This window comes from Zootoca vivipara, chromosome 7 (assembly GCF_963506605.1).
Source record: "Zootoca vivipara chromosome 7, rZooViv1.1, whole genome shotgun sequence".
NCBI lineage: Eukaryota > Metazoa > Chordata > Lepidosauria > Squamata > Lacertidae > Zootoca > Zootoca vivipara.
In genome coordinates, this window is record NC_083282.1 from 93,941,508 (window position 1) to 93,967,497 (window position 25,990).

General features: G+C 48.4%; 1 protein-coding gene across 2 annotated transcripts in view; it reads right to left on the minus strand.

Moving 5' to 3' along the window:
* Positions 1-5,058: 5,058 nt before the first annotated feature.
* LOC118088396 (BPI fold-containing family B member 4-like) overlaps positions 5,059-25,990 on the minus strand; it is a 31,390-nt gene continuing 10,458 nt past the window's right edge. For both annotated transcript variants that reach the window (XM_060277401.1, XM_060277402.1), the window contains exons 4-16: positions 23,627-23,731; positions 21,669-21,824; positions 20,357-20,420; positions 16,682-16,745; positions 15,497-15,588; positions 14,823-14,999; positions 13,568-13,624; positions 12,424-12,591; positions 12,225-12,292; positions 10,844-10,886; positions 8,963-9,026; positions 8,203-8,279; positions 5,059-6,113 (exon numbers count right to left, since the gene is read on the minus strand). In XM_060277401.1, the coding sequence (XP_060133384.1) occupies positions 6,090-6,113; positions 8,203-8,279; positions 8,963-9,026; positions 10,844-10,886; positions 12,225-12,292; positions 12,424-12,591; positions 13,568-13,624; positions 14,823-14,999; positions 15,497-15,588; positions 16,682-16,745; positions 20,357-20,420; positions 21,669-21,824; positions 23,627-23,731 (1,159 nt within the window). In that variant the 3' untranslated portion in view covers positions 5,059-6,089. The remainder of the gene's footprint in view (positions 6,114-8,202; positions 8,280-8,962; positions 9,027-10,843; positions 10,887-12,224; positions 12,293-12,423; positions 12,592-13,567; positions 13,625-14,822; positions 15,000-15,496; positions 15,589-16,681; positions 16,746-20,356; positions 20,421-21,668; positions 21,825-23,626; positions 23,732-25,990) is intronic.

Sequence of the window (25,990 nt, forward strand, 5' to 3'; positions counted from 1 at the left end):
AAGGATTATAAACAAACAAGGAAACAAACAAACAAACAAATGATAGAGCCTTCGTAGCTTTCTCCCATGAAAACGACCCCCTCCCGGTCTTCTGTTTGCAGGACCTGATCTTAGCTGTCAAGCTGGATGTCACAATTACAAGTCTCCATCTGACAGTTGCCGTCCATGGGTGAGTTCACTCAGACATTTTAGTTTCCTTACCATTTCACTTCCTTCCTCACCCCCCCACCCCCCGCCTGACGAGGGCCAACTGTTTTCTGCTTTCATGGTGGTGAAGGAGGAAAGGGACACTCCAGGCCCTGTCCTTTTCTCAGGGACCTGTTGGACTCGAGTGTCCAGTTCCCTGGTGCCGCTGATGCCGTCATAGCTCATGTCCTTCTGCTTTGTCTTGCAGAGATGTTGGTCTGGAGGTGGAGTCTTCCAGTGTGGAGATAACAGAGGTATGCCGTCCGCTGTTTGCCTTCCTTACTGTGCTCCATGGGTGTAGCCAGGATTTTTGCTTTTGGGGGTGGGGTGGGGTGGCTGTGTATTTTACATCCATGCTGTGCTCCCAGTTGGGTGCAATAGCTGTTTTGAGCCTGTTTAGGCAACGTCTTCTGCAGTATCCTAAGAGAACGATCCCATGCAGGGGCGCCGACTATAGGGGGCTCTGGGGGCCTGAACTGAACACCCACAAAAAAATTGTTGCTGGTGCTCAGCACCCACACTGCAGGGTCCCTGGCGCAAACTCTGAGGTCCTACAAGGCCTCGGACAGCATCTCTGAGGCTTCGCGAGTCCTCGGAACCTATCAAGGACCTAGACACGGAAGTTCCCCTCTCCCTTCTGATAGTTCACAGATAAGAATTAATGAACACCAGAAAGATTCATAGTCCATTTATTTACAACATCATACTGATAATAACAATAATTTGTTATTTATACCCCGCCCATCTGACTGGGCTTCCCCAACCACTCTGGGCGGCTCCCAACCAAATTTTAAAAACGCAATACAGCATTAAACATTAAAAACTTCCCTAAACAGGGCTGCCTTCAGATGTCTTTTAAAAGTAAGATAGTTGTTTATCTCCTTGACATCTGAAGGGAGGGTGTTCCACCGAGAAGACCCTCTGCCTGCTTCCCTGTAACCTTGCTTCTCGCAGGAAGCGAACTGCCAGAAGGCCCTCGGAGCTGGACCTCAGTGTCCGGACTGAATGGCAGCATCTGCTAGTAGGGCTGTGAAGGAGCCCCAAGACTACAACCCTGGGGAGTCGCTGCAAGACATGGAAAAATCTGTCCATTTTGGCTGCTACGGTTTCTCTTTCTTCCATTCTTAAATTCAGTTCTCCACATTTTGCAGCAACTTGTGGTATTTAATAAAGCGCCCTTCTCTAGCATCTTAGTGCAAATCTTGCCTAATAAACACATTTTTATATGCAGTTTTGACTAGCAGACATTTTTTGCAAGCAATTTCCCCATATGCAATGCATTTTTGCCGCTTATTTTCACTGATATCCTCATTTTTGTGCACACTTCACTACATGCATTTTTGCAAACATTGGTTGCTTGGAGAACTGCATCGCAAAATTCAGATGAGTGTGAATTTCAAAGGCTAGTCCCGTGTTTTGTTTCGGAAAGTGTGAATTGGATAGAATCAGCTTTCAGTGCTTCGTCCATCAGATTTCTCCCCCATCCCTAGTTGCTGCCAGTCAGTGCAGATGAAACTGTGCTAGAAAGAGCAGTGGTCTGACTCTGCTTCTTTGTGCTTGCTCATGTCAAGATCTGGGACCAACCCATTGCCTTTTCTCCCCTGGCAGATCTCCCATTTGAGAAGTGTGGTTCTCTCCGAATTCCAGGAAGCTTTCTTGGCTCACGTGAACGGTAATGGAGGCAAATCGCTTCAACCGCAACTCCACTGAGGTCCTAGGAGCTCAGCACCTAGGAGTGGGGAGGCTCTCGGGGTGACAAGAGGGAGGGGGCTTTGTGAAGAACATGAACCCATGCCCCACCATTGCCCCATCAAGTTGGGGGTGTTGACCGTGTTGTCATTTCCCCTTTGCAGCTGCTCTGAAAGTGGGGATCTCTCTTCCCAAGCTCAACAACGTCCAGTACATCGAACCCGAGATCGAGATTCATGAGGTGAGACTCCTTAGGCTCTGCTGCCTCCGTCCTTTCCTTCAGCCCCCTCAATGCCCACTTATTTAGCCAAGACATTCCCAAATCCCCTGCTGCTTCTGTTCCTCCTCTGCCACCACCAGCCATGAGGGCGACGCTCTCTCTCCACAGTCGGAGGCAGCGATGCTTCTGAGTGCCATGGGCGTACCCAGGATCAAAACTAGGGGGGAGGGCAAGGGGAGGGGCCAAGGCACGGAAGGGGAGGGGCCACAAAGTGGGCGGGAACAGCGAACTCGCGCTCCGCCGGGCTGTGCCCCTCCCTAGCAGCAGGGCTGGTGGGCGGAGGCGGAGCCCAGCGCAGCGGAGCGCGAGTTCAGCGTTCCTGCCCGCCGCGCCGCGCTCTCTGGTTCCCCGCCGCGCTTGGCCTTGCCTGAGGGCGCGCCGGGGAGCTGGAGGGAGGGTGCGGCGCGGTGCGGCGGGAATGGCGAACTCGCGCTCCGCCGGGCTGTGCTCCGCCTCTGCCCACCAGCCCTGCTTCTAGAGTAGGGCAGCTGCCCTAACTTGCCGCATGGTGGGTACGCCCTTGCTGAGTGCCACTTGCTGGAAACAGCAGGGGGGGTGGGGGTGGGGAGTTGCTCTTGTGCTCGGATCCTGCTTGCAGGTTTCCCCACAATGGGCATCTGGTTGGCCACAGTGAGGACAGGAGTCTGGACTAGATGCTGGGCCCTTTGGTCTGGTGCAGCGATGCTCTTCTGAGTGGTCCAGCTGAAAATGCTCAAGGCCTTCTCCTTAAACTCTGAGCGTAATGGAGGTCAGATTGACCCTCCTTTGGAAAACATGGCAGCCTGTCCATAGTCTTGTCACGGGGCAACAACATCTTCTCTGAGTGGTCTTTTGATGGCAACCCACCACCCATGGAAGAGGGCTAGTCTTGCTCTCAGACCCTCCTTGTGGGCTTCCCACTGGGGCAAAGGGGGGCACTGTGAGAAGAAGATGCTGGACTAGCAAAGAGTGCTTCTTTCATAGAATCATAGAGTTGGAAGAGACCACAAGGGCCACCCAGTCCAACCCCCTGCCGAGCAGGAAACACCATCAAAGCATTCTTGACATATGCCTGTCAAGCCTCTGCTTAAAGACCTCCAAAGAAGGAGACTCCACCACACTCCTTGGTAGCAAATTCCACTGCCGAACAGCTCTTACTGTCAGGAAGTTCTTTCTAATGTTTAGGTGGCTATCATATCACCCCTTAACCTTATCTTCTCCAGGCCAAACATACCCAGCTTCCTTATTCGTAGGTATCTTTTATCTGTGGGAGCAATAAAGCTCTGGGCTTCCTCTGTTTTTCTAGTGGTGAGCTCACCCTTGGGCTGGAAGCTGCAGCTCAGGTGTACGGGCAGCCAAACTGGTGCCCCCCCCAATGTTGTTGGACCACAAATGACTCCCATGATTGCAATGCTGACCCTTGGCCATGCTGGTTGGGCCGATGGGATTTGGAGTGCACCACCACCTGAAGGGGCACTGCGTTGGCTTACTGAGTGTCATTTCGCACCCATTCTCCTGAGCCCCAGAAATACACTGCTTCTGTGTAGGATAATTTGAACACCTTTCCATATCATTCCTCTACCCAAAATCCCTCTGGCAGCATGTATTGACTCGTCCCTTGCCTTTTAACTTACAGGGTTATGCTCAGGTCAACTGCGACCTTGACTACCAGCCCTGAGCTGAAAAGAAGAGCACAGAGGCCGCCCCGTCCGTCCTCCTCCGCAAGGCACATTTATCTCTGCTCTTTGCACCTGCAAATCCTTTCGCTTAAGAATGAAGGAGAGTCTACCTTTCTTTGCTGCATGAAATGGAGGAAACAACACATGGTGGTTTGGCGGCAGGTGACGAACAAGGGTGTGATCTGGAACTCATTTACTCAGAAATATGGCCTGCCAATTTAAAGGAAATTGACTTCCCAGTAATGCAGAGGTTCATGCATTCCTTAGGTCTTCTGCTTTCTCAATTCTTGTCCTGTAAATGTTGAGTAAAATAAATACTACGGGCAGCAATCGAGCCACAGCGAAATGTGTTGATTACAATGGATTCTTAACTTTCCCTGTAAGATTTGCAAGTGCTGAAATGCAACTGGATCATGTCTATCGTGTGTCATTTTGCCTCATTAAAATACTCTTTCTGATCTCAATTGCTTGGGGTGTCCCAGCCATTTTCAGAACGAAATAGCCCACCATCATACTCTGTAGGGTTTTAGCCAATGAAGTTCTCCAGTTACAGCACAAGAGCTTTCGCCTGCACAGTGGGACTATCTCCTCTTCTCCCCATGCACCGCCATATCTATTTTAGGGGTTCCCCCAGTCCCTAGTTTACCCCACAGGCCTACAGGGGGAGATGTACAAGACATTCTATGGCACAGAGTTAAAATATGAGAGGACCACGTCTAGCTCCTTTGCAATTTTGCAGGGGGTGCTTATGAGGAACCCTTGAGTGGATCTAGGCCATGCCTGATCCACAAGTTGGATTATAGAACCCCACACTCCGTTTTGCAGCTAGCTCCCTCCACATGCTCCTCCCTCCTTACTTTTAAAAAGCACATGGTGGCATTTTTATTTTCCAGGTGTTTTAGGGGGCTCACAACCGCCTCCTCCCCTGGGTCTCCTTCCACGCTAATCCCAGCATCTTTGCTTACAGCAGCCCTTGTGCCAGACAGTGATGCAAAGAGTTGCTGTATAAATGACAATATTAGTCACATAATAGTGAAAGGCGTTTATGGTTTAATACCCCCCTGGAGCCCATAGCCGGGAGAGCGACTCTCTGCAGGGGCCCAGAGCGGTCGTTGCATTGACATTTTATGGATTTCCGCCCTGAAATACTGAATGGAGCTTGCTGTTTCTGCTCGCTGCCAAAGGAGCCAAAGCAATCACGAGGGATCATGGGCAGTGTCACAAAACAGAAACGCTCTCTGGCCGTTGAGAAAAGCGAAGAAGTTTTATTGTGAAGAGAGAGAGAGAGACACCATGAGCGTAGAATATCACCCACAATCCAGCACTCAAAGCTTAACAAGCACCTAAATTGTACCAGTCATTGTGGGACAGGAAACCTTAGTTGGCACCTGTCTATCTCAGGAGACAATGGAGAAGTGTGCCTTTGGGCATGAAGCTGAACAGGTGCTTTTGAATAAGGTCATTTGAAAACTGCGTATCAAACTATTGTTTTCTCCCTCTGGGGAGATTTCTCTGATTCACAGAGTTGAGTGGTGAAGGTCATACATCAGGCTGCAGGTGGAGGCTTGCATGTTTGAATGCCCCCCCCCATTTTTTTTTTGCCTCCCACCCTGCACACAGAAATGCAGCATGCCAAGAAGAAGCCTATACTGAACTCTTCATTTCAATCTGCTAGCTTTCTATGTCTAGGGAGATGCTCTGTTTCCATAGGAGAGCTCTAAGATGTGAGATCTTTCACCTGCAGTCTGGAGTAATTGAGCTACCTGGTCTTCTGTGTTTTACGCTTCTGCTCCTTTTGCAGCCTAACACAGAGAAGCACATTCAGACCCGGACTCGTGCTAAAATTCAGCATGGGTTTGCAAGGCCACTCTTACCTTTCTCATATTATTTTCTGTATCCATCTTTTCCGTTAATGGAAAACACCCAAGGCCTAACCACTTGCAGAGTATGGAAAGGATCCTGCCTCCTATTTGAGAGTGTCCTGCTACTAGCATCTAGCATTTGTGCAAATCACCCTCAACTTGACCCCAGGCTTGAAACAAAGTGCAAAATGTAATTATTATTATTATTATTATTATTATTATTATTATTATTATTATTATTATTAGAATTTATATACTGCCCTATACCCAGGGGTCTCAGGGCGGTTCACAGTTAGGAAAATAAAGGATAAGATAGGTATAGGTTCTTCTTTCTCGCTAAGACATCCCTCTTGCCTTCCTGCTGCAGCCGAAACCAGGTGGAATGTCTTCGGAGGCGAGGTCCCCTTGGCCATCTCACACACACAATACCAGCATCCCCTGCAGACATTGGAAAAGCAAAGAGTTTAGCTCATAGTCCCCCAGAAATAAATGGTGAGGCTTGTATTAGGACAGGCCTACATACCCTTGCCGACAAAGGTCCGTATAGTTAAAGCTATGGTTTTCCCAGTAGTGATGTATGGAAGTGAGAGCTGGACCATAAAGAAGGCTGATCGCCGAAGAATTGATGCTTTTGAATTATGGTGCTGGAGGAGACTCTTGAGAGTCCCATGGACTGCAAAAAGATCAAACCTATCCATTCTGAAGGAAATCAACCCTGTGTGCTCACTGGAAGGACAGATCCTGAAGCTGAGGCTCCAATACTTTGGCCACCTCATGAGAAGAGAAGAGAAGACTCCCTGGAAAAGACCCTGATGTTGGGAAAGATTGAGGGCACAAGGAGAAGGGGACGACAGAGGACGAGATGGTTGGACAGTGTTCTCGAAGCTACGAACATGAGTTTGACCAAACTGCAGGAGGCAGTGGAAGACAGGAGTGCCTGGCGTGCTCTGGTCCATGGGGTCACGAAGAGTTGGACATGACTAAATGACTAAACAACAACAACATAATTTAGGAAGAAGCTGAGTGCTGGAGGAAGCTCTAAGCAGCGAAGAGTAGAAGATCTAGGAGTCTTCCTGCCTCTGCATTCCAGCCCATTGAAACTAGGGATGGAAGAATCTGTCCATTTCAATTTCTCTCCATTTTTCTTTTTTTCCAATCAGCTATCCACATCCGTTTGTAATTTTATTTAAAGTACTCCTGCTGGGAATTTCTGGGAATCACAGCAGGGGAGAGTGCTCTTGTGCTTGGATCCTGCTGGCTGGTGTGTTGGCCGCTGTGAGAACAGGCTGCTGGACTAGATAGGCCACTGGCCTGATCCAGCAGCCTTTACTACTACTACTACTACTACTACTACTACTACTACTACTACTACTACGGTACTACTAATTTATTTATATCCTGCCCATCTGGCTGGGTTTTCCCAGCCACTCTGGGTGGCTCTCAACAGAATTAGTGATAATAATAATTTAAAAAAAAATTGACAAAACATCAAACATTAAAAACTTCCCTAAACAGGATCGCCTTCAGATGTCTTCTAAAAGTCATACAGTTTTTTATTTCCTTGACATCTGAAGGGAAGGTGTTCCACAGGGCGGGCGCCACCACCAAGAAAGCCCTCTGCCTGGTTCCTTGTAACCTCGCTTCTCACAGTGAGGGAACCGCCAGAAGGCCCTCAGAGCTGGACCTCAGCGTCTGGGCTGAACGATGAGGGTGGAGATGTTCCTTCAGGTATACTGGACCGAGGCTGTTTAGGGCTTTAGAGGTCAGCACCAACACCTTGAATTATGCTTGGAAATGTACTGGGAGCCAATGTTGGTCTTTCAATGTTATATGGTCTCGGCAGCCACTTCCAGTCACCAGTCTGGCTGCCGTATTCTGGATTAGTTGTAGTTTCCGGGTCACCTTCGAATGTAGCCCCACGTAGAGCACATTGCAGTAGTCCAAGCAGGAGATAACTAGAGCATGCACTACTCTGGTAAGACAGTCCGCAAGCAGGTAGGGTCTCAGCCTGCGTACCAGATGGAGCTGATAGACAGCTGCCCTGGATACAGAATTGACCTGTGCCTCCATGGACAGCTGTGAGTCCAAAATGACCCCCAGGCTGCGCACCTGGTCCTTCAGGGGCACAGTTACCCTATTCGGAACCAGTGAGTCCCCCACCCACCCCTCTTTCCCCCAAAACAGTACTTCTGTCTTGTCAGAATTCAACCTCAATCTGTTAACCTCAATCTTATGTCATTATGGGATATGCATCACCATCCGGAGCTACTAGTTCTTACTCATAGTTTACCACAGCTAGAGCTGAATCAGGGCTACACTGTAGAGAATAGGGTCCATTAGGGAAAGTTACATATAAGGACTATTGCTCCTGGAAAACAGATGATCTGGCTGGTCCAGGAGTCCTAGCATGTGGAAATTCATGGAAAAGCATCTTATGTGTGGGATTTGCTAATGGGGAGAACATGGAGCAGAGAGCCCAGACAAGTTTGGATGCGTGGCTGGAAGGAAGGTACCACGGCGGACTTACCTGCGTACAATGAATCACCGGATAATTCCAGTGAATGTGTACCACTGGAGGCAGTGGGATCCCGACATCCAGGCACTCTGCAAAAAGCAACCAGAATAAGCACAACAGCAAAGAAGAGCAGAGTGGAGCATTTTCTTTTGGTCATGTCTGAGCCATAGTCTAGACCAGCATTCCCAAAACCTTTCATTGGCCTAGACAAGTCAAACCGCTGCATTAGCAACACCGAAGTGGTCTCCCCGGGGCACAAGCCTGGGCAGTGTCTCCGGAGGTCCTGGGCTGCTCACGCAACAAGACCCCCCTCTCAGCCCCACAGATGTGGTCTAAAGGCATTTGGCACCAGCTGGGCTGCAGGAGTTTCCGGAAGGAGGCGTACAAGGCGCCGTCTAACTCCATGTACAAAGAAACGCACCAACAAAAGTGGAGAATCTAAACGCTCTTATGCCTCGGTGTTGCAGTTGTGGCTCCATGAACATGGGAAGGTTGAGATCGGTATTAGAGCTTATCCGTACTTCGTCTTGTCCTGCTGCTTTCTCCAAGGAAAACTGCTCTTTAGTGCTCCATCAGAGCAAACAGCTATTTGAATTTTCTCCAGATTGCCATTTGCTCTGATTTAGAGCTAAGGAGTGGGGTTTCCCTGTAAAAGGAGCAGGACAGGGAAAGCCACTTGGACCCGTTCTTTCTAGGCACAGCACGAGTGGAAGTGTGAGAGGGCTTTTCATATATAGAGGGTGTGTCAGAGATGGGACTTGAGCTGCCTTACCATTGACTTGTGGCACAAACGTCTCTTGTACAAGCAACTTGATCAACTCCACGAGGACAGAGACCTGTAAGACAGAACAGTGAGTGGAGGCAGTGATCCAGGAATCCAACTGGCAGAGGATGTATGCGCCATCACAAGGGGGATTCAGACTGGATCCGGCTCAAGAGGGGCATTTTAACCGAGGTGCGAGAGCTGGGGCAGTTTGCTTTCTATCAGTGCAAATGTCCCCCTCAACAACTGCATCTTGTGAGATGAGTTGATTGATCCCCATGGAGGGTTTAAGTCTTGGATGGTTCGCAACGCCTCCAAAATCAACACCTCTCCAGGAAATATGATCTAGAGAAGATTGTGTCCATTGCCTGGCAGCAAAAAAGGGTCTCCACTGGAATTCATTCAGGATCCTTTCCATTTGCATCTATAGGTCAGGCTGTTGAAGGACACTGTCAAGGGAACTCCATGCACACGGCAGATAGTTAACACTTTACTGCCAAAGATAAACGCTTAGCAGTCGCTTCTATGGCTCCGAACACCCACCCACCCACACCACTTTAGCATTTAGGCAGCTAGTCCCAGGTTTGCACTCTCTGGAGCATTTGCAGCAACAGTGGACCGCTCCCCCTGCAGCAGTTTATGTACCTCCCCCCAACAGGCTGTGTGCACCCAGCCAGAGACTACGCCTGTGTGGAAACTTCCTTTGCTCTTCCCTCTTCAGTCCCCTCCTGGTTCTGGGATACTGTGGTGTAGGAGAGGGAGGGGAAGCACCTGGCCCTTTGCTTGCCTGATTTGCTTCCTCCTCCTCTTCTGACCCAGTCTGTGCTCCACCTTCTGGCTCTGAAGCTTCCCCTGCCTCAGACTCTTGTCTCCTGGCTGGTACACTTCCCTACAAATCACTGGCCCCCTCTCCTGAGTCAGACTCCTGCCCCCATTTCCCCCCCCCCATCCATAAACACTGACTGCTCCAGCTCTCTGTTTTGCCTGGCTTCCCATAGCCAAGATGAAGCTTCTAGGGCATGGGTAGGCAAACTAAGGCCCGGGGGCCGGATCCAGCCCAATTGCCTTCTAAATCTGGCCCGCGGACGGTCCGGGAATCAGCATGTTTTTACATGAGTAGAATGTGTCCTTTTATTTAAAATGCATCTCTGGGTTATTTGTGGGGCATAGGAATTCGTTCATTTTTTTCTCTTCAAAATATAGCCCGCCCCCCCACAAGGTCTGAGGGACAGTGGACTGGCCCCCTGCTGAAAAAGTTTGCTGACCCCTGTTCTAGGGGGTCCCCTATTTAAGCATATGTTCATGTCTCATAGAATCATAGAATAGAATCATAGAATCATCGAGTTGGAAGAGACCACAAGGGTCATCCAGTCCAACCCCCTGCCAAGCAGGAAACACCATCAAAGCATTCTTGACATATGCCTGTCAAGCCTCTGCTTAAAGACCTCCAAAGAAGGAGACTCCACCACACTCCTTGGCAGCAAATTCCACTGCCGAACAGCTCTTACTGTCAGGAAGTTCTTCCTAATGTTTAGGTGAAATCTTCTTTCTTGAAGTTTGAATCCATTGCTCCGTGTCCGCTTCTCTGGAGCAGCAGAAAACAACCTTTCACTCTCTTCTATATGACATCCTTCTCTTCTCCAGGCTAAACATACCCAGCTCCCTAAGCCGTTCCTCATAAAGCATTGTTTCCAGGCCTTTGACCATTTTGGTTGCCCTCTTCTGGACACGTTCCAGCTTGTCAGTATCTCAGATCGTTCTGTCTCTCTGTCTAGCTAGCTGTGTCTCTATTTCTGCTACTTTAATACTGTAACCTCTTCTTGTCCCTGTGGAAGGTGCAATCAAGGTGTCAAATCAATTCAGTCAATCACTAAATGAAAATGAGCTTACGTCAACAGGTCCAACTTGGGAGGAAACCAGGAGCAGCTCAAGACTGTGGAAAGAAGCAATTGTACATAAGGGTCAAGAGAGACATCACGTAAGACCCAAGTGAGCCAGTTACATCCTAAAAGAAAGGACTGACCTGACAATTCACATCATGCTGCCTCCCAAGACTGGCAAAAAAGGGAACTGCTGGATGCCGAACCACACAGGCAAGGAAGGCTCTTTATCCCAATAGGCCAGAGTGAATCAGGTGACATCCCTTAAGCAGGGGCATTCCGAGGGGGGGGGCGGTCCGCCCTGGGTGCCATTCCAAAGGGGGTGTGTGTGTGTGACAAAATGCCGACCCCCTATCGGTGGTGCACCCTGAGCGAGCACCACGCCCCGGAACACGCGCCACACCCCCTGGGGTGCACACCATGCCCCCTGGGACAAGCGCTGCTCCGGGTAACAAGAACAAGAACAAGAACAACAACAACAACAACAACAACAACAACAACAACAATTTATTATTTATACCCCGCCCATCTGGCCGGGTCTCCCCAGCCACTCTGGGCGGCTTCCAACCGAAGAATAAAATACAACAATCTATTAAACATTAAAAGCCTCCCTGAACAGGGCTGCCTTCAGATGTCTTCTAAAAGTCTGGTAGTTGTTTTCCTTTTTGACATCTGTTGGGAGGGCGTTCCACAGGGCAGGCGCCACCACTGAGAAGGCCCTCTGCCTGGTTCCCTGCAACTTGGCTTCTCGCAACGAGGGAACCGCCAGAAGGCCCTCGGTGCTGGACCTCAGTGTCTGGGCAGAATGATGGAGGTGGAGACACTCCTTCAGGTATACTGGACCGAGGCCATTTAGGGCTTTAAAGGTCAGCACCAACACTTTGAATTGTGCTCGGAAACGTACTGGGAGCCAATGTAGATCTTTCAAGACCGGTGTTATATGGTCTGGGCGGCCGCTCCCAGTCACCAGTCTAGCTGCCGCATTCTGGATTAGTTGTAGTTTCCGAGTCACCTTCAAAGGTAGCCCCATGTAGAGCGCATTGCAGTAGTCCAAGCGAGAGATAACTAGAGCATGCACCACTCTGGCGAGACAGTCTGCAGGCAGGTAGGGTACCAGAGCAGGTTGCTTCGCCTCTGCCCTTGCACCTTATAAAGGCTTCTTGGTTCCAGGCCAAGTCTGGACAAGACTGTTGGGCTTCCTTCACTCCAAGCTCAACTGCACAGCAGCAGGGTCCGACTGCAGCCAACGGGAGCTATAGCACAAAAGATCTGGAGGGCACCAGGTTGGGGGAGGCTGCTCAATAACATCCCCCAAGTTGCAAGGAAGTCGACCTCTGCTCTGCTTAGACTCCCCGAGACTAAGCGGTCATGCAACAGTGAGGCAAAGGTACCTGGTCAGTTTCGTAGTGAAGAACAGTCTGCCGCCGACAACAGAGGCATGGACACTCAGTTTTAAGTTCTGCAATCAGACAAGGGGGGGGGACACATCTCAGATGGCGGGGGTGTGGAGACTGGAAAAGTCCTCCCTCCCTGCCATTCACTGGACTTGAAAGCCAAGCCATGCAGAAAACCCTTTATTCCAGCACTTACAGCCCTCAGGACGAAGAGCCCAACCAGGGACCCGGACGGACCTTTCGCCAACAAGGCAATCTCGACGGAAAGCTGAAGGACGGCTCTCTTGGGCTCCAGGATAATCCTCCGGATTCCGACCAAAGAGATGGTGATTTTCAGTGGCGCCTTCAGAGGACACTTGGGGCACTGTGAAGCGGGTGGGGCACAAAGGATATTTTCGATGCATTTCTCTCTCCTGCTTTTAATGTATCTGTGCGGGGCTTATTATCTGTTTGTTAGGCTGTAAGCTGCTTTACGTTGCCCTGGGCAAGAAAAAGCAATGGGCAAATTGGACAAACAAACAAAAATAAAATATGCCTGCACGTGGACATGGGCTTGTGGTGAGTCACTGGGGCATCCCATCAAAGGATCTTTCCCCAAGGTCCCACAGACCTGCAGCCGGTGGAGGCTGGTTCATGGAGGCCCCACAAACCTCAGCCTGTCCCCACTTGCCTGCCTCCTTAACTTACAAGCACTCCAAGGCAGGGTTTCCCAAACTTGGGTTTCCAGCAGCTTTGGACTACAATTCCCATCATCCCTGACCACTGGTCCTGCTAGCTAGGGATGATGGGAGTTGTAGTCCAACAACAGCTGGAGACCCGCGTTTGGGGATGCAACTGTTGGTCAGGTTCCTGCTCTTCCTTAGCCTCAGCAGAACTCAGCTGGGAAAAGGAAGATGGGGGCATTGGCTCTGCTTGTCTTTGGCTCTGGCTCCCCCTACTGTTGGCCTCCTGGCCTCCTGCCTGCCAGTCCCAAGTTGCACCAACCACAGCTGCCTGCAGCAATGCTTTCCCTTTTGTTTTTAGATGCCCGGCCAAAGACTTGTCTGCTTCAACAAGCCTTTGATATTTTTTGCTGGGGGCTTTCTGCACATTTTCTACCCCCGTCCCTACTGCTTGCGACAGGGCCGTGCCCTTTATGAACTCCTCTGCAGTTTTCTAAATCAATCTTTTTGTTGGAATTTTGCCTGCTAAGGGTGATTTGACGCCGCCTTGCTTTGCTGCGCTCCAATACAGGTTTTTTTTGTTTTTCCTTCGGTGGTTTTTATCGCTATCCTTATCCGAGGTGTGGCTTTTGAAGATAAAACAAGGCATGCACGTCTTAAAAGCAAACATCCGCTCACCTTTTGATGTGATAGAAGAGATGCAACGACCGTCGTCAGCTCGCTGGCACCGGAGAACTGTTGGCACAAAATGGCGTTGCGTTGAAAATGGCAGATCTTTTTAAAAGCTTAATTTAAATTAAGTGGGCCATTATTGCACTGCAAAGACCCCCTCAGTTTGACCCTCCAGCATGCAAGGTAGTTCATGGGGTGTTCTGATGTGTCAGAATGCCCTTCCCTAAGGACATAGCAGAAGGCAGCGGCGCTGAATCCATTTTGCTTTCTGCAATGAAGGGTGACACGAGGCCTCTCCTTTTTCTTTTATACCCAGCCACCCGATGGCGGAAAGTGTTTAACTGTGTTGAGATGTTTTAACTATAATGTTGTAGCATCGGCCTGTTTGCATCCCTGGGCTCCTTTGGTGGAAGGGAGGGATATGAATTTAGTGAATAAAAAAATGAAATCTTTATAAAAAAAGCTACTACCGGTACACTGTCAGCTGAAATGTGCATAAACATTGGCAACAGGATAGATAAGCGTCCGCTACTAAAAATGTTTTAAATAACCTTTGTTTAAAAAAACCAGAAGCATTAGGAATTTTAGGTACCGACATACCAAAAGATCAGAAAACAATTTTTATGTATGGGACAACAGCCGCTCGGATGCTACTAGCCTAGAGATGGAAAGAAGGCAAATTCCCTACCAGAGAGGAATGGCAAGTTAAGCTGATGGACTATGCCGAAATGGCAAAGCTGACTGGAAAACTCAGGAACCAAGAGGACAAAAACTTTTAAAAAGAATGGCGAAAATTTATAAGTTATTTAAGAGACCACTGCAAGCAGATGGGAACATTAGCAGAATTTTAATCTCACTTGTAATGTAACAAATACCATGGATAATATGGATTGACATAGAATATAGATTATGGAATAATATGCAGTTGTAAATGTTGATAATAAGACCCATGGAAGAGAGGGGGGTGTTGCGAGATTCAGAGTAATCTCTATGGACTGTTATAATTTTGTATTTGTAAAATCAAATAAAAATGATTTTAAAAAGAAAGGAAAGGAAAGCACCCTCTTCTGCACCCAAGGGCAAAAGGCTAGCTGGGCGCTGCGGTCACATGACCCACACAGCTCTGTCCAGGCCCTGCTGTTCAGCAGCTGCCGCCCGAGGCAGCTGCCCGGTTCTGCCTCCACCTGCAAATTTTGATGAGCCAAGCGGAGACATTTGCGACATGCAACGGTTCCCTTCTACCTGATGCGCCACCACTCACCACTTCCGGGGTGGAAATGAACTCTTGCACCCGGATCTGGAGCAGAACCATGAGAATGGCGTCCAAGCTGGCCTGAGACATCCCTAGGCAGAAACCATGGTGATGCAAGGCAGGGAGGGTGACAGGCCCTGTGCCGACAGGGAGGGTAATGACTCGTCCCCCGGTTCGGATGATCATCTGGAAAGCAGTTGGAGAAAGAGCAAAAAGCACAGCACGGTTACTCAAAATAATGGTAGCCTTTATCACTCTCCAGCCCACAATCTTGGTCTCTGGGAGTTGGATCCCAGCAATATCTCGACATGTCTAAGAATCTAAAAGCGCTGGGGGTTCTGGGGGTTCTCCCAACACTGCACATCAATTGGGGGTGGGGGAAGGGTGCAGGTGAGGAGAGGAAGCCCTCTTGGGCTAGCAGAAGTCCTAGGGCAGGCTAGTGGGATTGAAACTGGCTAGTGGGTTGAAACTGGCCATTGTTGGCTGCCACGGCTAATGGCCACCAACCAAACCGGCACCGTGAATCCTTTAAGAAGAGCCTTTTTTTTTTTTTTTGCAAGCAGCCAGCGCAACATCCGGTGGCCGTGAATATTCCCTAGGTTAATTCTGAGTGGAAGGCAGATCTGCTCTGTCTACGTTCTGTATGGAGATCTACTTCCTTGCCGGAAGAGAGAGACCCTTACGTTGAATTCCAGCACGGCGTAGCTTGAAGTTATCAATGGCATGCAGGCGAGCTGATATTGCATGGTAGCCACTGTGCCCACTGAGAAAAACACTGCAAGGAATCAAGCACAGCGATGGCGTTACAGTCTCACAAACACACATTGCAGCCAGCAATACCCTATGCTGTCTACAGCATCCTACCAGTAGCTGCTGATAGCCAGGCTGAAGAATGGGGACCTGGCTCTACATCTTGTTCACGAGGAGCCATTTCCTGCTAAGTGCGGGCATCACATACAGACCACGCTTCGGTTGCCTGGCACAAGGGATGCATTTAGTGCATGGCACAGGGAGTGAAGATAAGGAAAGGATCAGTGCGTTCTATCTGGGGACACCTGGACCACTCCAAAGGAGTAGCAAAACATCTCTTTTCGTTGACCTCCAGTTAGAGCCGTAGGGTTGAATGAAGAATCACTGGACGTAACAAACAGTGAAAACAGAGAAACTCTGTTAGGTCCTTGTGTGCCCACGTTTAGCCAGGACGACCCAGCTGGCTGTAACAGGTTATTATTAACAATAAGAAAATGCTTTGGGGATTCTTTAGTGGGAATAGATGGAGAAATTTAACAAACTAAACTCACAGCAACGGCAATAATGATTTATTGCTTAATTCCAAAATAGGCTTCTAAGTGGTTTACAAAGTATAAGAACCAGGGTCCCGCAAGATCTGCATATTACTCTACTTAACATTTTGTTTATTGGACCAATATTCAGTGGTTAAGACTAACAACAGGAGCCTGTGTTTTTATGCTCTTGGGAAACTTTTTCACCCTATTAATAAACCAAGGTGAAAGAATGACCTCTCTGCTCTCATGCAAAGAATACAGTATATGTGGGCAGGGCAGGAACTGGTGTTGCCTCTTGGCACTGAGCCACTGGGAGCAGTTTGTGAAATTATATGTGTTTCCTCTATGCCTGTTTATCTACCATGTCCTTGTAGCTGAATGTATGCATTTAACCAATGCATTTATAAAGCACTGCTACTGCTGCTGCTGGCAATGAAAGTTTATGCTGCCCATAAGCTCAGAGGGCCCAGGAGCCTTTTGTGGCTCCTTTTCTAGAAGAAAGAGACACAAACTCTTTCTTCTAGAAGGAGGCAAGGAGAATGAAGGAGAGAGACGTTTTGGCAGCTAGTCAAAGTAACTCACCGTTGGCAGTGTGTAGAAAATCGACCCTTCCCACGCCGATGACCATTTCCACCACTCTGCACAGCTGAAATGCAAGGCAAGGGATTTAATACAAAGGAGAGGCCTTGGTCTCTCACCTTTGAGCTTGTTTGCTTCTGGGTTATATTCAAAATGTCTCCAGGAGTAAGAATTTATGCACTTTGCATTGATCACTGGACCCCACTATTGCTTTGTCCATGGTTCTGTCCTCCCTCTCTGGCCATTTTAACTTGGAATTTAGGCTTGACGCTTATGCCTTATGGTGAGTTTGGACCTGTGCTACAGTTCACAGGATTATAGGGGCATCATGTCTACCTTCCCCTTCATGGATCAATGCCTTGTCGTGGCGAAGGGGCTTGAATAACTCAGAGAAGCTATGAGCTATGCCATGCAGGGCCACCCAAGATGGACAGGTCATAGTGGAGAGTTTTGACTAAACGTGATCCACCTGGAGAAGGAACTGGCAAGCCACTCCAGTATCCCTGCCAAGAAAACTCCATGGACAAAGACAACAGGCATATAAAAGTTATGACGCTGGAAGATGAGCCCCTCAGGTCGGAAGGCGTCCAACATGCTACTGAGGAAGAGCGGAGGACAAGTACAAGTAGATTCAGAGCTGATGAAGCGGCTGGGCCAAAGCCGAAAGGACGCTCAGTTGCGGATATGCCTGGAAGCGAAAGGAAAGTCCGATGCTGTAAAGAAAAATATTGCATAGGAACCTGGAATGTAAGAACCATGAGTGGAGGTAAGCTGCATGTGGTCAAAAATGAGATGACAAGAATAAATATCGACATCCTGGGCATCAGTGAACTAAAATGGAAGGGAATGGGCGAATTCAGTTCGGATGACTATCATATCTACTACTGTGGGCAAGAATCCTGTAGCAGAAATGGAGTGGCCCTCATAGTCAACAAAAGAGTGGCAAAAGCTGTAATGGGATGCAATCTCAAAAATGACAGAATGATCTCGATACGAATCCAAGGCAGACCTTTTAACATCACAGTAATCCAAGTTTATGCACCAACTACCGGTGCTGAAGAAAGTGAAATTGACCAATTCTATGAAGACCTACAACACCTTCTAGAAATGACACCAAAGAAGGATGTTCTTCTCATTACAGGGGACTGGAATGCTAAAGTAGGGAATCAAGAGATAAAAGGAACAACTGGCAAGTTTGGCCTTGGAGTTCAAAATGAAGCAGGGCAAAGGCTAATAGAGTTCTGTCAAGAGAACAAGCTGGTCATCACAAACACTCTATTCCAACAACACAAGAGACGACTCTACACATGGATATCACCAAATGGGCAGCATCGAAATCAGATTGATTATATTCTCTGCAGCCAAAGATGGAGAAGCTCCATACAGTCAGCAAAAACAAGACCTGGAGCTGACTGTAACTCAGATCATCAGCTTCTTATAGCAAAATTCCAGCTTAAACTGAAGAAAGTAGGAAAAACCACTGGGCCAGTAAGATACAATCTGAATCAAATCCCTTATGAATACACAGTGGAAGTGAGGAACAGGTTTAAGGATTTAGATTTGGTGGACAGAGTGCCTGAAGAACTATGGATGGAGGCTCGTAACATTATACAGGAGGCAGCAACGAAAACCATCCCAAGGAAAAGGAAATGCAAGAAAGCAAAATGGCTGTCCAACGAGGCCTTACAAATAGCGGAGGAGAGGAGGCAAGCAAAATGCAAGGGAGATAGGGAAAGATACAGGAAACTGAATGCAGATTTCCAAAAAACAGCAAGGAGAGACAAGAGGGTCTTCTTAAATGAGCAATGCAAAGAAAAAGAGGAAAACAATAGAATGGGGAAAACCAGAGATCTGTTCAAGAAAATTCGAGATATGAAAGGAACATTTCGTACAAAGATTACCATAATTAAGGACAAAAGTGGTAAGGACCTAACAGAAGCAGAAGACATCAAGAAGAGGTGGCAAGAATACACAGAGGAATTATACCAGAAAGATATGGAGGTCTCGTACACCTCAGGTAGTGTGGTTGCTGACCTTGAGCCAGACATCTTGGAGAGTGAAGTCAAATGGGCCTTAGAAAGCATTGCTAATAACAAGGCCAGTGGAAGTGATGATATTCCAGCTGAACTGTTTAAAATTTTAAAAGATGATGCTGTTAAGGTGCTACACCCAATATGCCAGCAAGTTTGGAAAACTCAGCAATGGCCAGAGGATTGGAGAAGATCAGTCTACATCCCAATTCCAAAGAAGGGCAGTGCCAAAGAATGCTCCAACTACCGCACAATTGCGCTCATTTCACACGCTAGCAAGGTTATGCTTAAAATTCTACAAGGCAGGCTTAGGCAGTATGTGGACCGAGAACTCCCAGAAGTGCAAGCTGGATTTCGAAAGGGCAGAGGAACCAGAGACCAAATAGCAAACATGCGCTGGATTATGGAGAAAGCTAGAGAGTTCCAGAAAAACGTCTACTTCTGCTTCATTGACTATGCAAAAGCCTTTGACTGTGTCGACCACAGCAAACTATGGCAAGTTCTTAAAGAAATGGGAGTGCCTGATCACCTCATCTGTCTCCTGAGAAATCTCTATGTGGGACAAGAAGCTACAGTTAGAACTGGATATGGAACAACTGATTGGTTCAAAATTGGGAAAGGAGTACGACAAGGTTGTATATTGTCTCCCTGCTTATTTAACTTATATGCAGAATTCATCATGCGAAAGGCTGGACTAGATGAATCCCAAGCCGGAATTAAGATTGCCGGAAGAAATATCAACAACCTCAGATATGCAGATGACACAACCTTGATGGCAGAAAGTGAGGAGGAATTAAAGAACCTTTTAATGAGGGTGAAAGAGGAGAGCGCAAAATATGGTCTGAAGCTCAACATCAAAAAAACCAAGATCATGGCCACTGGTCCCATCACCTCCTGGCAAATAGAAGGGGAAGAAATGGAGGCAGTGAGAGATTTTACTTTCTTGGGCTCCTTGATCACTGCAGATGGTGACAGCAGTCACGAAATTAAAAGACGCCTGCTTCTTGGGAGAAAAGCAATGACAAACCTAGACAGCATCTTAAAAAGCAGAGACATCACCTTGCCGACAAAGGTCCGTATAGTTAAAGCTATGGTTTTCCCAGTAGTGATGCATGGAAGTGAGAGCTGGACCATAAAGAAGGCTGATCGCCGAAGAATTGATGCTTTTGAATTATGGTGCTGGAGGAGACTCTTGAGAGTCCCATGGACTGCTAGAAGATCAAACCTATCCATTCTTAAGGAAATCAGCCCTGAGTGCTCCCTGGAAGGACAGATCCTGAAGCTGAGGCTCCAAGACTTTGGCCACCTCATGAGAAGAGAAGAATCCTTGGAAAAGACCCTGATGTTGGGAAAGATTGAGGGCACTAGGAGAAGGGGACGACAGAGGACAAGATGGTTGGACAGTGTTCTCGAAGCTACGAACATGAGTTTGACCAAACTGCGGGAGGCAGTGCAAGACAGGAGTGCCTGGCGTGCTATGGTCCATGGGGTCACGAAGAGTCGGACACGACTAAACGACTAAACAACAACAACAACAACAACATGTCTACCTTGGTAATCTGCGGATATATGTATTATGGTATCCCCAAGACTTATTTAACCCTCTTTCATGGCCGACACACGCCGAGTCCACGGAGCTGCAACTCACCGTCTTGTGGAATGATGCTGTAAGGATGGTTGTTACAATGGGCCTCACTTTTTTCACCAACAAGCTGCAGGAAGAAGCAAGTAAGAAAAGAGGGAAGGAAAGAGTCCGGGATGGAAGCAGCTTGTTATCAGCTCATTCTGAGTGCAAAGCTTATCTTACAGATGCGCAAGACACTCCCAAGAACTGGAGAAGTTGGGTTGCATCTCCCAGCCATGCCTAAGCATGGACCATGCTGGTGGCGCCATATGGGAGAGCTAAGGAGAGGGCTCTGCTCAGTGCAAGCATTTCTGCTCACCTGATGGAACCACCTCCCCTCTCCTGCTCCCATGTGAGTTCTGGGGGTTCTCCCAACAACCCCGTCAATTTCCAGCAGGGGGGTAGGGATGGGGGTGAAGAGAGGGAGAGGAAGCCCTGTTGCACTAGCCAAAGTCCTAGTGCAGGATCCTGTTAGTGGCTCTCTCAATGGCCAACCAGATGCTTGTGGGCACCTTTCCTCTACTGGTAAGCAAGAAGCTAGGATAGCAGCTCCATCCCAACAGATGAGCTGTTTCTGTTCCTTTTCTAAGAATTCCGTGATATACTGCTGTCTTCTCAGTTTCCCCCCCCATCGTGTTTTTTGCTGGCACCTGCTCTTGTGATTTATTGCCTCCCTGCATGAGGCAGAATTAACCCTGAACAAGTTGAGTTACCAAGGGCTGAAGGAATTGAGAGAAGCATTGGCTGGTTCACGGTCCCCCCCCCCCAATTGCGATTTTTGCATAGCACACAAACATCATGATTCATGATATATTGCCAGGTCAAAATTTTTGAAACCGATATCACAATATGGATTTCAAACTGATTTGGGATGATATATCAATATATTGCCCAGCCCTAATCTCTAGTCATGCTGCCAGGAGAAGCAAATGTCCTTCTTTTGCCACTAATGAGATTTTTGCATTGCTTGGAATGGAAACTTGCTTTCAGTATTGTTGTTGATATTGTAGTATTGTATTGCATTGTATTGTGTTGTGTTGTGTTGTGTTGTTATATTTTACATTTCTCTCCTACTCTTCCTCCTAAAGAAGCCCAGGATGACAAGCAGCAAGCAATGAAACAAAATAAAGGATGTCTCAAAACTTCTTCAAAGGGTCATCCTTCGATGGTCCCACAACACCACCTTTTGGCAGTGAAGCCGAGTGTGTGCTGCGGCTGGGAGGGGACCTGGTTTCCTGAAAGGATTCTGGGGCCAACTTTGGCAGCTCTCTCAGCCAAAGGCATGCACACGAAACTGTAGGAATGAGCCCGTTGAGCGAATTGCGTCAGCACTTACTGCGAAGGACAGGTGATCCTTGCGATTATGAATTCACTTTTGCACACTTGCATTCTGATGTGGAAGACGCCCGCAAAATAGTCCTCAAGCCTGACTTCCGCTTTTAAGTCCACGTCTACGATGATGTCAACCCGCTCAAAGTGTTTGCCGAAAAAGCTAGGAGACGAAAAGACATTGAACAGAACCCCAGTGAGATTCCTCCCCTACTGCATTCCTTAACCACCACCCAGACCACTGTGTTTCTGGGCAAAGCATTATGTTTTTATTCCAGCAGAGAGCATCAGTATTTGGGGTTCTATGGCTTATGTCCAAAGCTTGAGGGACGGGTCAAGGCTCACAGGTAGAGCATTGTCCACAGTGGCTGGCAGAGGTGATGGTGGACAATGCTGCCCTATATACTGTAGACCTGTGGCCTGACTCGGTACAAGGCACTTTCCTATGCTCCTACTGTAAATGATCAGATGGCAGCTGCCTTATGCTGAACCTCAGCATATGTAGTCCAAGGGCTAAGCTCCGGCAAGTCATTGCCACCCAGTGGTGTTAACCAGTTTTGCTCAGACTTATGGGTTCAGTAGCAGTAGCAGATCTCTGGAGGCCAGTAGTGGCTGCGAACAAACACCAGGAAGGAGCTGACTGTCAGGAGTATGGGCAGGAGTCAGGCTCTGGGGCCTGTAGTGCTTTGCAGGACTGGGACCTGCCTCAGCTTGTGCTGGAGAAGCAAGGAGTGGCCACCCAGGTGAGGCCACTTGATACCTCACTGCACCTGGTGGCAGGAGCTGGGAGGGATAAAAGCTCAGCATTTCCCTTCAGCTCTTGGCCACAGCAACACTATCCCTGCCTGGTTGCCTCTGGCCTCTTGCTCCTTGCTCCCTGGACCCTTGCCTTGCCGACGCCTTGACCCTCGACCCTTGGACCCTTGCCTTGCCGACGCCTTGCTCCTTGACTCCCAGACCTTCGCCTCTGCCTTGCTCCTTGACCCTGCACCTGCTCCTGCTTCTACGCCACCATCTTGCCTCTGGTCCTGACGTCCTCAGCCAGGGCTTCAACAGCCCGCCAACCGGACCGTGACTGTGAGGGACAGGGGATATCGCGAAGTCCCTCCCCTCCTGAGTTCCAGCCCATCCCCGAGCGCAGGGGAAAGCAGGGAGAGCTCCGTCTCAAGTGGGGAAGCAGGAAGTGGGGTCCGAGGCTCAGACAGGGTAGCGGAGCCAGCGCCCCATGTGAGACAGGAAGGGGAAAGCAAGGGGGGCAGACCTGTTCCCCCAACTCCGGAATTGCGCCGAAAACGTAGGGGGAAGAGGATGGGTCTCCCCAAGTTATTATGTTGGAGAAAAACGCGCCAAACGCCACTCGGAGGTTCTGATTCTAGCGGATAAGATGTGTCTCTGTAAATAGCACTGCCTTTAGCACTGTAAATACGCAGCACCAATAAAAAGATAAAATGCAGAGCGGTGTAGAGTCGTTACTCTGAAGTAGCCCCATCCGGCCTCTGTGACAGTGACACTGACACTTTCCTGCCCTGTTTGTGAGCATCCTGAAGGGCCTCTGTTGGAACCAGGGTGTCAAGGTCGAGGGGCCTTTGGTCTGACCAGTGGGGCTTCTCGCCTGGCTTTCTGTACCCACTGGACGGCACATTTCTCAATGGCTGATAATGTGCCTGCTTGCTACCGGGTCACAGTCTTGTGGGCCCCCACCTGAACTGGCAGTGCCACTTGGACAGAACACTTTAAAACAACAAACAAACAAACAACAACAACAATAACAACGGAACTAAATGTTTAACCCTGCAAGTGATCAATTGCGCTAGTATTTCCTTCCAGACCCTTCCCTAGAATATCCACAGATATTCCCAAGCCTTAACTTGGGAAGCAACCTCCCCCCCCCCAACAAAGGCGCCCAGTAGCAATGAAATAGGAGAAAAGCACACGGGGGGCAGGGGAAAAGCGGGTGCAACTCACAATTTACCACTGAGATGAAATCTGGCCTTGATGCACAGCAAGGAATCTCCCTTTTCGTGCAGCTCCAGAGTGACAGACGGAGTGAGGACCCTCACGACATGCAACCTGAAGATTGAAAATCAGGCGTTCAGTTGGCCATGGCTGGTTATATATCCGGGGGGGGGGGGAGTGTACTAATGCTGGGGTGGTGGTGATGTGGGGGGGGGGGCTCTCTCAAATTCAAGAGCATGAGATAATCCACTTTACAGCTGGGGGCTCGTGGTCGAGCAGAGGTGGGGAACCTGGAGCCCTTCAGGTGTTAGGATCCAGCTCCCATAAAAGGCTCGGCCAATGTAGCCCATTATTATTATTATTATTATTATCATCATTATTATTCAGTGATGGTGATAGCTTTGCCATTCACCCCCTCCCACAAACTGAACTTAAGAACGCAAGAAGAACATCGGCTGGATCAGGGCCATGGCTCATCCCGTCCATCATCGTGCTCTCCCTGTGACCAACCAGTCGCCTTTGAGAAACCACCAAGCATAAGGGCAAACCGAATCTGAGCGAACGCCCTCTCTGTGGCATGGATTGCAATATTGCTCCATGACACCCAAGGGCAGAAACAGGGGGGAGAGCTCCAGAGGATTCTTTTCACGCTCACTTCAACCTCTCGCTTGCCCTTTAAGATATCTGAGATCAACAAGAGCCTGGAATTGGGAGAGGCGTCTGTGTACACAAGATGTAAAAGAGATCCTTTATTTCGGGTAGGCTCAGTGCCAAGCTCTGAGGTCAGATTAGTCCTCCTTCAGAGATCGTGGCAGTCTGTCCATGTCTTGTCACGGGGGAACAACGAGTGGCCTTTTAATGGCAACCCACAACCCACTGAAGGTGGTCCTTTGATGGTTTTTGTTTAACTAAAACTAAAAAGAGGGTTAGACAAAGTCATGGAGGAGAGAGCTATGATGATGATGATGATGATAATATTTTATTTGTATCCTGCCCTCCCTTGCCAGAGCTGGGCTCAGAGCAGCTAACACCATATTAATAACACAATATAGATTAAAAAACAATCAATCAATCAATTAAAATGCACCCCAAAATTAATTCGAATAAATTAAAATTAAACTGAACAAATGGCAGTCCTCAGGTTAAATGTTGTTGTTGTTTAGTCGTTTAGTCGTGTCCGACTCTTCGTGACCCCATGGACCATAGCACGCCAGGCACTCCTGTCTTCCACTGCCTCCCGCAGCTTGGTCAAACTCATGTTCGTAGCTTCGAGAACACTGTCCAACCATCTTGTCCTCTGTCGTCCCCTTCTCCTAGTGCCCTCAATCTTTCCCAACATCAGGGTCTTTTCCAAGGATTCTTCTCTTCTCATGAGGTGGCCAAAGTATTGGAGCCTCAGCTTCACGATCTGTCCTTCCAGGGAGCACTCAGGGCTGATTTCCTTAAGAATGGATAGGTTTGATCTTCTAGCAGTCCATGGGACTCTCAAGAGTCTCCTCCAGCACCATAATTCAAAAGCATCAATTCTTCGGCGATCAGCCTTCTTTATGGTCCAGCTCTCACTTCCATACATCACTACTGGGAAAACCATAGCTTTAACTATACGGACCTTTGTCGGCAAGGTGATGTCTCTGCTTTTTAAGATGCTGTCTAGGTTTGTCATTGCTTTTCTCCCAAGAAGCAGGCGTCTTTTAATTTCGTGACTGCTGTCACCATCTGCAGTGATCAAGGAGCCCAAGAAAGTAAAATCTCTCACTGCCTCCATTTCTTCCCCTTCTATTTGCCATTTCTTCTTTCTATTGGCCATGATCTTGGTTTTTTTGATGTTGAGCTTCAGACCATATTTTGCGCTCTCCTCTTTCACCCTCATTAAAAGGTTCTTTAATTCCTCCTCGCTTTCTGCCATCAAGGTTGTGTCATCTGCATATCTGAGGTTGTTGATATTTCTTCCGGCAATCTTAATTCCGGCTTGGGATTCATCTAGTCCAGCCTTTCGCATGATGAATTCTGCATATAAGTTAAATAAGCAGGGAGACAATATACAACCTTGTTGTACTCCTTTCCCAATTTTGAACCAATCAGTTGTTCCATATCCAGTTCTAACTGTAGCTTCTTGTCCCACATAGAGATTTCTCAGGAGACAGATGAGGTGATCAGGCACTCCCATTTCTTTAAGAACTTGCCATAGTTTGCTGTGGTCGACACAGTCAAAGGCTTTTGCATAGTCAATGAAGCAGAAGTAGACGTTTTTCTGGAACTCTCTAGCTTTCTCCATAATCCAGCGCATGTTTGCTATTTGGTCTCTGGTTCCTCTGCCCTTTCGAAATCCAGCTTGCACTTCTGGGAGTTCTCGGTCCACATACTGCCTAAGCC